General features: G+C 59.0%; 1 protein-coding gene across 2 annotated transcripts in view; it reads right to left on the bottom strand.

Annotated features, from left to right (window-relative positions):
* Positions 1–3,345: 3,345 nt before the first annotated feature.
* UNC5B (unc-5 netrin receptor B) overlaps positions 3,346–12,061 on the bottom strand; it is a 78,364-nt gene continuing 69,648 nt past the window's right edge. For both annotated transcript variants that reach the window (XM_047071987.1, XM_047071990.1), the window contains 9 exons: positions 10,948–11,142; positions 10,349–10,738; positions 9,613–9,700; positions 8,563–8,731; positions 8,167–8,400; positions 6,638–6,787; positions 5,784–5,948; positions 4,852–5,033; positions 3,346–4,017 (listed from right to left, as the gene is read on the bottom strand). In XM_047071987.1, coding sequence (XP_046927943.1) covers positions 3,852–4,017; positions 4,852–5,033; positions 5,784–5,948; positions 6,638–6,787; positions 8,167–8,400; positions 8,563–8,731; positions 9,613–9,700; positions 10,349–10,738; positions 10,948–11,142 — 1,739 coding nt within the window. In that variant the 3' untranslated portion in view covers positions 3,346–3,851. The remainder of the gene's footprint in view (positions 4,018–4,851; positions 5,034–5,783; positions 5,949–6,637; positions 6,788–8,166; positions 8,401–8,562; positions 8,732–9,612; positions 9,701–10,348; positions 10,739–10,947; positions 11,143–12,061) is intronic.

The raw sequence follows: 12,061 nt of genomic DNA, 5'->3' as shown, positions 1-12,061 counted from the left end.
AAAGTCACGCGATCGCAGCCCACCCATCAATCCCTTTCTACGTGCATGATTATGTTCCAGGTGAGTACTCTAAACTGACCTCTCTGCCTCAGCCCTTTTGAATTTCTTACGGGTATCTCCACCGATCACCTAGCCCACAGCAGGCTCAACGGACTGAACACACTCCTTGGGTGCTTATGCATGGAGAGTGCTGACTGGGGAGCAGGGATTGGCATCCAGCACGGTCTCTAACTTGCTACGCGACCCCGGAGAAATCCTTAACCCCTCTCTGGGCCAGTTTTCCCTTCTGCAAAATGAAGCAGTTGACGTTGATCGTTTCCAGGAGCTCAGAGAGCTCTGACAGCGACCGCCCGATCCCAAACCCGTGGAATTTTGAGGAAAGCAGGAAGGTTGTTCCAACTGCTGATAGAAAGACAGTCAAGAAGACAACAGAAGACAACCAGGGTTTTTTGTTTTTTTTTTTAATTAGACTAGGAAATATAATTTATTTTGTAAAAATTAATTTTGTTACAATAGGAATGCTAAACGTTATTTACAGATCGAAGTTTACAGACTCAACAGTGGTGGGATTGGGCCATCCCTGCAGCCCTACATCCCTGGGACACATAACGCATGTCCACGGCCCAGGCAGGGGGTCCAGCCCTTTGCCCCCAGGAGATCTCCCTGCAGCCGAACTCCTGGTCACCTTCCCTCAGAGGGCCTACTGAGGGACCTAGCTCAGCTGCCTGGTTGCTGGGGAAAGGACCAGAAGGTCCTGGATCGTCCAGGAGATGGGGTCCCCCACACCCTCAGGAGGACCCCTGGCCCGGAGCTCCGGAGCCCGGGTCACTGCGAGAGAAAGCAGAGGGAGAGGCACGTAGAAGATACACCAACTGACCCTGTGGACTCGGAGAGGGCACACGCTCGCACCCGGGTGGGGACACGTTCCCGGAGGGGTACCCTGATGTGCCTGCAGATAAAAGCACACGCGCGCGGGGCACGCACACACGCAAGCACACACCCCGGAGATGAGAGACGTAAACGCCCACGGGAGGGCCCTGCAAGCCTGCGGTGGCCCCTGATCTGCCACTCTTGGCGGTACACAGGCCACGTGGGGCTGCCTCTCAGGCCTGAATCAGAGGAGAAATCTTGATCCTACCCTAAGGCGGGCAGCGTAGGGACGCAGCCACAGCAGCCTCAGCAGAGGTTTGATTGATGGAGGCAGCAAACCCTTTCTCGGCGTTTCTTATAAAGCTGGACAATTTGAACCCTCCCAGGAGGCCCCAGCCAATCGGTTCTGTGCTCCAGGCCCTGGTGCACGATTTCTGGAAATCAGATGAGAAATGGCACGCGTGCGGCTGGCTTGGCCTCATCCACCAAGAGCTCCCATCGTGGCTGCTGAGCGAGCGGGGCAGGGAGGAGGGGCCCGGCAGAACACGGCCTGGTTCCCTCCCACGAGAAACCCAGAATGACCGTGTGTGTGTCAGAACCCAAGGGCGGTCAGACAGCAGCCGCAGGTGTAAAAAGGAAGTGAGGCCCAGAGAAGGCAGTCCTATGCCCAAGGTCACACAGCAGTTTACTGGCACAGCTGGAGCTGGGGGTGCTGGTCTTTGGACTTCAGGCTGCCTGTGAGCAGAGACTGATGGGAAGGGTCCGGGTAAAGCCTCTCGTGGCACTGGTCGGGCTGCTCTCTCCGGGCCATGCTGTCACCCCTGCCTGCACAGCTCAGGCCAGGACTCATCAGGGATGCTGAGCCCACAGCGGATGGGCAGGGAAGCCTCGAGGCCTGCGAGGCAACACCACACAGGCCCTGGGGCAGAGAGCCGTTGTTGCCAAGCCCGGAGTGCAGGCCCGGCTCCTTCAGCAGCGCTGATAGGAGAGATCCTCTCTCAAACCGAGCAGGCCTCTGTCTGTCCGTGGCCAACCTACCCCCCCCCCCTCCAGGGTCGCCGGCAGGGGGCGAGAACCCCCATGAGCCCGCGTCCATGGCAGGGAAGGGTAGGCTGAGGTTGCCGGCTAGGACTGGAGCCCCCAAACCTGTTCTCCTCCCTGGAGACCAGACTTTCAAGGGCCAGGATGCGCCCAGGCTGGTCATGGACCAGCTGGGGCAAGCCCTGGGGTCAGTGCCCAGAACTTCTTGCTTTGCCCCGGGTGCCAGGGAGAGGCCTGCGAGGAGGCCTCTGTGCCAGCCGTGAGAGCCTGGTCCCGGCCATGATCAGCCCGGAGCAGGCTGGTGAGGAGGTACCAGCCCCCTCCACTCTGGCAGTCCCACCTGTTCAGACCTCCCAGACTGCAGTGGGAGGGTGAGACCAGGGCTCAGGGAGCTGCCGGTGGAGGTCAGAGCTGGGAAAGCAGCCCTCCCCGGGTCCTCCTTCACTGGGGCGTGCACGTAGAGCACAGCCAGCCGCCCACCTCCCAGCCTCCCGGCCCGCAGGGCTGACTGCTCACACGTTCCGTAAAGCCACGCTGAGGCCCAGCAGCCCAGGCTTCTGCAGTCAGAGGCCCGCTTATCCAGCCCTCCTGCTTTATAGACGGAGAAACCGAGGCTGGGGGAGACCAGTTCCCGGATTCCTGGGCATTCATTGGCGGAATGTCAATTTGCGCCAGCCCACCTGGTCTGGGGGCTGTTAGGTAGAGGGGTGACCTGGCTTCTCCCACCCTGGGGTGAAGGAGAGAAGTGCCCACGGGAGACTCTCCCCGCCCACTTCTTTCTCTGCTAGAGCCCCACTGCTGGGCCCCACCCCCTTTTCCAGGAGCCACCAGACCGGGGCACTGGAAACATTGTCCCTGGCTCACAGCTGGCCTGGTCTGCCCAGCCCAGGGACCCTGTGGGGCATCTGCCTGGGGATGCGGGAGGGAGGACCCCAGCCCACTCCAGATCTCAGGGCTCCTTGCCCTTTAAAGATTCAGCATCTGCTCAGAATTTTAGAGGGAAACGTGGTACCGTGGCTAAAACCCCGTTCGACCCTGTACACCTGGGGAAACGGAGGCCTTGTAGGAATTTAGCCTAAGACAGAATCATTAGCAGCAAGGTGTTCCCTGTTCTGTCTCTCTCTCCCTGATCATCTCTCTCTCTCTCTCTCTCTCTCACACACACACCCCCACACATGCACACACGCTCACTCCTGGCCAGAACCATGAGCAAGCCCACACTCATCCACACTCAAGAAAAGAGTTTTCTATTTTTTTGTGTTGTTTTTCATTTTCTTTTTTTTTTTTTTTCTTAAAAAGGACTTATCCAAATATCTGGATAATAAATCATTTGCGTTTCCTAAGAAACTGGGTTTTTCTTTTCCCTTGTGGTTTTGGTGTTTCTCTTTTTTCTTCTTTGAGCCTGACTAGGGGTCTGAAGCTTTCTTTCTTCCTTTCCTTTTCCTTTTTGCTTTGGACGACAGAAAGCAGTTCGTCTGAATTGTACTTGACTCTTCAAAGAGGAAAACGGTGTGAAAGGAGAAGAGGACTTAGGCGGGAGGGAGAAACCAGTAACTGAGGAAGAAACCGAAGAACGCATCTAAGACAAACGTCACCCAGAGCTCCTGGGGCGGAGGTGGCTGGTGGGGGTGGGAGGAGGGAGGGAGGGCCACCTCCTGGCTCCCCTCGCTGCCTCCAGAGGCCTCGTCTCGGTTCCTCCACGGAGATCCAAGGGCAGGGGGGACAGCAAGGGGTGGAGAAGGAACACTGGGTCTTCCTGACAACAGAGTACATGGATTTGCTAAGGCTGGTTGTGGTCTGGGAATGGGGCAGGGGGAGGAGGAGGAGGGGGCGCCTCTGGCTGTGAGCTGGGGGGCAGCAGGGGCCGCACTGCCTCACACGAGGCTGCCTCCTCTGTGCCCGCCTCCTGCCAGCCCTCCCAGTCCACGGTCCGGGGCGGCTCAGCAGTCCCCGTCAGTGGCCATGGCCACCAGCATCTCACTCTTGCCCATCTCCTCCAAGGCACTCGCCAGGCTGTTGAGGTCCCCGTCATCCTGCTGCAGAGCTTCCCAGAGGTCCAGGATTACACCCGTGGGGCTCGCTTTGGTGGCAAAGTAGTTCAGGTACCTGGCGGAGGGAAGGAGAGGGTCACTGGGCTCCCCCAACACTCAGCACCTCCCGGGAGCTTGGGAGTGGACAGAGCACCAGGAAGTGGGAAGGCTCTGAGGTCCCCCGACCCTGGGTCGGAACCCTAGCCCCTCTGCTTGGGGGCTGTGTGGCCCTGGGAAAGCCACTGCTCCTTTCTGAGCCTCGGTTTCCTCATCCCTAAGATGGAAACTGTCTTGCTCATCATCATCCATCATCATTGTTATTATTACCCGTTGAAAGACACTGGCCCCAGGAGAGACTGTCCAAACCTAGAATTCCAATCTTTCCTCCTCCCGCATCTGTTCCCTGCTTGGTTTTGCCCCACACACTACCCCGAGAGCAGGAACAGAGCCTTAGACTCTTTGTAAAGCCCATCCATCTCTAGTCAGGTGTCTTCTACGTGGCATCTGCTCAATGCACGTTTATTAAATGGTTTCTCAGTAAGTATAATGTAATTCTAATAATTACTATTGCCATTATATTTATGCAGCATTTTAGATTCTCCAGAAGGGCTTCGGCACCAACATACACCGTCACCCAGCAAACATTTCCAGAACACCTGTTCCGTCCTGGGCCCGGGGGTGCAGATGGTGATGACCCCTGGTGTCCTGGCCTCACCTGATCCTCACGGGCCAGCACGCTGAGTATGGCACCCCCCAAAAATGGGCTTCTCAGACTGAGCACACCCAAGCCTCAGCTCCTGATCTACCACAAATGGAAGGATCTGATCCTGGACTGTCGGGCTGCCTGCCCCACCTGCCCCTTGGGGGACAAAGGGAGGTTGGGGTGGGGCCGGCCTGGCCCAACACCCACCGGTCCATGGAGAGCTTCTGCGCCAATAGCCGCCAGTCATTGCCCCGCGAGTTGGGGGCATCCAGGCTGTTGCATATCTTCTGGCGGATGGACAGTGGAATCTTGAAGGCGTAGGGTCCCAGCTGGGTGGTGACCGTGCTGCCAGGGGCAGAGCAGAAGGCGTCCAGGGAGCCAGCAGGTGTCTAGAAGGGCAGGGGGCAAGGTGAGAGGGGCAGGGGGCTCCCTCATGCACAGCACTAGCATCCGCCCCTCCGACCTTCCTGCACGGGGACTGTGAGCTCGTGGAGGTTCCTCCCCACGCTCTGGGCAGGTCAGCTGCTCAAAAACCTCCTCCCCCAGAAGGTCGGCTTCCAAGGGCCAGGGCTGCGTGCCCAACGGTCCTTGCGGCGGACCAGGCGAATGCACTGTCCCAGGCTGATGCGGGTGCAGGCTCGTGATTCCAAAGCCATAAGGAGCCTCAGCCACAGTCTACTCCACACAGACGCACGTTGACACACGTGGGAATGAAGTCCAGAACGGGGAAGTGACTTGCCCATGGTCATGTGCCAAGTTCGGTAGAGAGCTGGGTCTAGGTCTCTGATCGGCGCTTTTTACATTGCCCAAGAAACTTCTCGCGCTGCTGGCCTGGGTGGCCTGGGTTTTGTAAACCTCAATGTGGATGTATAGTGGAGGAGAGCCATAGGCTTGGGCTAAGCACTGACCTGACACAAGGTCGATGGTCTCTTCCTCCCTAAGATCTACCTTCTGACTTAGTGATTTCTGTTGCCTGGTACCGGCCAAGCACAGGACTCAATAAGTGTGCAGGAAGTGACAGAGTCCCAGCCCAGACCTGGGAGCTGACGGGGACATATCTACGGAAGGCAGCATCCCCATGCACGCGGGTCTGAACGCTGCTCCCCCGGCCCCACGGGGTATCTGTCCTCCCGCCTCACCTCTGCCAGCGTGGTGTGCAGCTGGCAGATCTGGCCCTCTCCTTCCACCTGCCGCACACAGATCTTGCAGGAGAGCTCTGTGGAGGCCAGGCTGTGCCTCTCCAGGGTGAAGGTGCAGTGCAGGGCCTTCTGGTTGCCACTCCAAATGTGATAGAAGGGGATCTCCTGAGGGAGGGGCGTCAGGGTCAAGGTGAGGCCAGCCTGCCCTGCCCTGCCCTACCCTCAGGGAATGGAGGCAGAGGCCGGTCAGGGGGCCAACGTCAGGAAGCGATGGGAACCCCCCCCCCCAGGGGGCAGGGCAGGCCTCTCCGTCCAGAGAGGAAGAGGAAGAGCTGGTCAGGGGCCCTTCAGCCGAGAAACGAGTGTCTGGGGAAGGCGGCACAAGTCTGGATGCGTGCACGCACGTGTGTATGCGTATGCACACATGCGCATGTACGTCTGGGGCTGGAGGCCCTGCAGAGTCCATGGGGTTGCTCAGGTGGGTGTAGGCACAGGGGAGTGACCATCCGAGACGACTCTGGATGGTCGGCCAGGCATGAGCACTCTTAGAGATGGCAAGGCCTCTTTGAAGATGACGTCGTCTGTAGACATCTGTGTGTGGGAGTGTGCCGGGGGGGGGGGGGTGGGGGGGAACGTGGCTGTCGGTGGCACCGAACGTGACGACGTGCCTAGGGACGACTAGGGGCATGGAGAGTGGGGTGGGAGGGAGACAGAGACTCGGGGAGGCGGGGGCAAGGCTAGAGGAAGGAGACAGGAAGGCCAAGGCCCGGGAGGGGGAACCGATCTTCCGCGGGCAGACCGAATGCTCCCCTTGCCCCGGCGTCATTCGCCACCTCCTGTGGCCCAGCCCTCACCTGGTACTTGGCCAGCAGCTTGCTTCTCCAGTGGGCATGGGGGATGTCGTGCAGAGACAGGCGCAGATTGTGGTAACTGTCTTTAAACAGCAGGGGTTTTGGCTCTTCCACTAGGTAGCCACCCAGGGTCCGCTCCAGTTCCAGCACCTCCTGTGGGCAGGAGGCAACGGGAAGGGGGAGCCCGTCATACTTGGCCAGTTGGGGTCTTTCCTGCTGCAAGCTCGGGGTGTGGGGACACAGGCGGGCAGTAGGAGCCAGGCTGTAAGACTGAGGGCAGGCCACCATCAGAGCACAGGGCTGGGCATTTGGTAAGTGCTCGGAGAAGACACACTGTGTGAATAGACGGGGGAATGGACAGATAATGGGACAGATGGATAGATAACTGGATTTATAGATGACTGGACAGGTAGATGAATGAATGGATGGATAAATAGTTGGGTAGATAGATACAGACAGACGATGGATGTGTAGATGGATATGCAAACGGATATACAAACAGAAGGACAGACGGAAGGAAAGACGAAGGGATGGTTGGCGATGGCTGCACAGACAGATGGACTGCCGAGTGAATGAGTATACAGATAGATGGGCAGCAAGCTGGATGGATGGATGGATGGATGGATGGACGGACGGACGGACAGACGGGGACTGAATAAATAAGTGATGCCATCAAGCTCAAATGTGGTGGCTTTCCTCCTGCCGTCCCCTCCATTCTCTGATCAAAGCTGGACACTGGCCAGCGTCCCAGTACTCAGAGATCCAGGCCGCGAGAGCCTCTCCTCGGAACCCCCGATCCCTTGTGGGCCTTCTGCAGTTTCAGGCCAGCCTGGCCCAGCAGAAGACACTCACTCCCCCATGAGACCTTTTCACCCATGTTGCATCAGTCCTCGACTTGGAGCTGGGGACAAGTCACGCGAGACTGGGAGACAGGAGCTAGAGGGGACCCTAGACCTGGGTCAAGGGAGGTCTGGAGCCACAGGAAAGGCCCCGGAGGCTTCACAGAGAGGTGGGCGGCAGGAGAAGGTCAACACAAGGCCAAGGGGCTATGCTCTTCCAGTGTCAGGATGAGCTCGAGGTCTTAGAAACAGCCCCTGCGTGCTTCGGTCACATGGGACAACACACCTGCCTTTGCGTCAGCGCCCACGCCCACTGGGATGGCCTTCACCCTTCTCTTCCGGGCACCCTTCCTTGGCTTTTGGAGCACAGGTCTAAGGTTAATGTGCCGTGAAGCCTTCTCAGATCCTCTCCCTCCCAGGCTGGTGCTCACTTAGCCCTCCATCAGCGAGGCCCCCTGTCATTTCCCCTGCCTCTAGCCTGCAGTTTGGTGAGGGCAAAACTGTATCTCGCGAGTCTGATGCCGTTTCAATGTTTGAGCAATGAGGTTGATGGCGGTAGAGGGGTGCCTGGAAAGTACCACGATTCTGGGGGGCGGGGGCACTGGAAGGTACCGCACAGCCGGTCAGCTGGGGGGAGGGGGTGATACACCCACCGTGTGCCAGGGCTGTGTGCTACCGACGGCCTGGCCTTACCTTCAGCGCTACGGGCGTGTCCTCTAGGCAGTAGACCCTGAGGCTGTACTCCAGGGAGGTGCAGAGGGCAGGGGCGAAGATGGCCAGCTGGAGACGCTTGACTGCCGAGCGGGAATAGGACTCACCCGTGAACACGTAGGTGCCCAGCTGGTCCAACAGGATGTGGCAGGACCTGGCCTCCAGCTGGCAGTAGCAGGGCGTGTTCAGGGTTTCCTCGTCCAGGGTCACCACCTCCTACACGGGGAGGCAAAGAGGTCACAGTCAAGGCCATGGAGAGATCCACCCAGGTTGGGCTGGGAGAAGAGGGGCTTTCTTTCAGCTTTTGAGGCCTCCCAGGGCAGGTTCAGATAGTAGATCTGCCCCGCTTCCCCCCCCCCCCCAGCCTTGGCTCCTCACCTCCCAGTGGCCCTGGTGGGCCTGGGTCTTGAGCTGGAAGATCCAGTCGCCGGCACGGACTTCAGCACAGTGGGGTACCGTGAGGATGACGGGGCGGCACAGCAGGAGGCCCGTGGGCCCACAGGTCACTGAGGGGCTCAATACCGTCTGGGTCCCTTCTGAAAGCGGGCTGGGGACAGGGCAGAGGGCAGGGGGGAGGCAGTGAGGGCAGGCCTGAAGCTCAGCAAGGGACCGGTGTGGGCCTGCCACCTCTACCCCGGCTCTTGGGTGACAGAGGCAGGTCTGCACCCCTGGGCCCCCGGAGGTGAGGGGTTAAGGAGAGGCAGAAAGACGGCCTAGGCCTTGAGAGTGTGTTCAGATTTCTGCTATTCCACTGCAGCATTCTCAGCTATGTCTTTGCTCGTATTTTCAAAGGTTCTGCACGCTTGGGATGCTTTTGGTTAAGCGTTGCTAAACTGCCCTCTGGGAAGCTGGTACCAGCCCGTGCTCCCTCCCGCGTGTCATGGGAGGGCCGAGGTCCCACACTCTTGTCAATATGGAGGTCAGGCCGTTTGAAAAAAATCTTTGCAAATTCGAGAAACAAAAAACTCCTAGTGTCTCATGGCTGTTTGAATTTCTATTTCTCTGACTACAAAGTAGGCTGGCCATTTTTTCATAATCTACTGGCCACTGTGTGTGTGTGTGTGTGTGTCTGTGTGTGTGTATACGTGCTGCATCAGAGAGTATGTGTGAATCACTTGTTCGTATCCTTTGCCCATTCTTGTAGTGAAATATTTACTTTTTTTATTGGTCTCTAACGCCTCTTTACATAGTAAGGATAAGCCTCTTGTCGTATTGTAGCTACTTTGTCAATCGCCTTTCAGTTTTATGATTCGCTGTGTCGGTGCTGCACATTTTAAATGTGGACGTAATAAGACCTGTCAATGTTTTGCTTGGAGGGCTACTTTAGGATCTGGCTCAGATGGTGATATTTGAACCCAAGGTGGCCAGGCAGCAGGGAGAGGAAGAGAAGGGGGGCAGCCCATGCCAGACTGAGGTCTGTCCACTCACAGGGTGTTTTCTGCCTTGTTGATTAGGAGGTACATCTCGTAGAACTTGCCCTGGGGGATGGCTCCATTGGGTACCAGCAGGCTGACCCCTAGGGGCAGAAGGAGGTCAGCAGCTGGAGGGAATCTAAAAGCCTAGAATGGGGGATGGGGGGGGGTGGGGGAGGGGGTTGGTTGGCTCCTAGCTTGGGGCAGGGGGAGAAAGGCATCTCCTGAACTCCAGGTGGTCACCAGCAAGGTTGGGGGACAGAAGCTCGGGGACTAGGTACAAGGGGGAGCCCAGGCCACTGACAGCTGTGGGTACATCTGCTAACACAGGGGCCTCTAGCACTGCGGTGGGGTATAGAGATGGGGCAAAGTGCCAAAGTTCAAAGGCCCCAGGGCCAGCTCCAGCCCCAGATCAGTGTCACACTGGGAAACTATCAGCTGATGGCTCTGCCTTCTCAGTAGTGCTCTGTAGGCCTGCTGAATTACAAAGACATATTCCCTCCCACCTAACAGATAAGGTTTAGAGAGGGGCTGGTCCAAGGTTCCCCTGCTTTCGTGAGACAGAAACGCCTGGACCCCAAGTCTTCTATGTTATAGTCCCTTCTTTCCCCTGGACCGCATGTTCCCCATCTGTGAAATGGGATCGGGGAAGCCCTATCTTCTGCTGCGGGGAGAGGGGGGAGGGGCTGGGGATGCCCAGAGGGGACATGCGGAGGCCGGGCTGACAGGCGAGCGGGGCAGGAGGAGCCCACCTGTGCCCGGGATGCTGAGCCTCCCACCCAGGCAGCCAAAAGTGCCGCTGACGCTGCTCCCCGGGTCGCGGGGCAGGCCCAGGAGCTGCTGGGAGCCGAGGCTGGCACTGCGCAGGTGCAGTAAGTGGGCATCCCGGGTGTAGTCGCCGGAATACGTGCCGGGCGGCAGGACCCCCAGCAGGTCAGCCCCATCTGGCAGGCCTGGCCCCGAGCCGGTGGTGCTGGAGTTGTAGACCTTGATCTTGAGACTGGGCAGGGGATCCAGCAGGGGCGAGTTGGTCATGGGGATCTTGTCGGCGGAGTCCTGCAGGGCATACACGGGCCCGCGGTAGATGCCGGCACTGGCCGTGAGGTCCGGAGGCACGGATGGGTGCAGGAGCTGTGGATTGTCTGCAGGGGTTGGGGCTACAGTCAGACCCAGCTGTGCCTCGCTGGCCCGGTCCCATCCTCTGCTCCCGCCGGGGGCCCTTCTGTTGCAAAATCCCACCCAAAAGTCCAGTGGGGGAGGCCCCACTCCAGTCTGGCCGGTGTGGCTGGCTGCCGTGCCCCTCTGGGTACCCTGCCTGCATCTGCCACCCCGGGTACTCCCAGGTCCTTACTGGGCCTCGCAGTCTTGAAGTTGACGGGGTGGAAGCCGCCAGTGAGGGCGGCCGACGAGTCGGTGATGTCCGTGTCAAAGTCCCGGCAGTTGCGGCGGTAAACCACCACCCCCACCACCATGACGACGCCCACGACGACGAAGATGGACACCACGAGGCCCGCGTACAGCGCCACGTCCCCCGAGGTCTCCAGCACTGCGGGGACAGGAGGGCTGGGTGAGGGGCAGGGGCAGAGACCCAGGTCCTGGGACAGACCGGCGCCATGCTAGGTCCTAGTCTGAGCCCTCGTGACTGGCCGGGACCGCAGGCAAGCCTCAACCTCTCTGCGCATCAGTCTCGACCAGTAAAACGGCCTCAGATCCGTTACTGTCTTGCTTCCCCCCCCCCCCCCCCGCCCCCGTGCAGAAAAACGCAAGACGACTCATGGGCAGTCCCAACAGGTAACTCCTTGCTCACTGCTGAGAAAGAGACAGTGTCCTGTCCCAGCCAGGATGCAAACGGAGGCCCTCGCTGCGGCCTGCAGCACATCCCAGGGCCGGAGGTCCCGGCTCCCGGTCATCTCTGTAAGCAGCCACCCTGAGCTCAACTTGCATCCTGGGCTGAGGGGAGGGGATGGCGGCAGAGGGGGAGCAGGAGGAGGGAATGAGATGCAAGGCGATGGGGTGGAGAGGAGGTGAGCAGGTGGAGGGGAAGGAAGGGGCTCAGGGGGGGCCACCCACCGGCTACACTTTCCTCCCCCAGGCAGGCTGCCACACAGCTGCAAGTAACCCCACACGGCCCAGGCAGGGAGGTGGCATTGACACGATGACAGGCATTCTGTGTCTGCGTTGTCCCCCGTGACAGCCACTAGCCACGTGTGGCTAACGAACAACTAAAACGTGGCCGCTCTGACTGAGGCACTCAGTCTTTAAAAATGTATTTAGTTTTAACCAAGTTAAATGGAAGTGGGAAGAGCCACGCGTGGTGAGTGGCTAGGACACTGGACAGCCCACAGGCCGAGCCAAGATGCCTGCTCTTCCCTCTTTCTTGTTTGGGGACCTCCAGGAAGCCAACGTCCGGTCTCCCCTCCTGGGAGGGCCCGCGGACAGGGAGGCCTGCTTTCCCTGCCTGGACC

The sequence above is a fragment of the Lynx rufus genome, unplaced genomic scaffold (assembly GCF_022079265.1).
Source record: "Lynx rufus isolate CCGP_SWC_20201006 ecotype Redwood Valley unplaced genomic scaffold, mLynRuf1.p SCAF_11, whole genome shotgun sequence".
In the NCBI taxonomy this organism is placed as follows: Eukaryota; Metazoa; Chordata; class Mammalia; order Carnivora; family Felidae; genus Lynx; species Lynx rufus.
The sequence above is the reverse complement of the archived record's forward strand: the minus strand, read 5'-3'. Positions and strand labels throughout refer to the sequence as shown.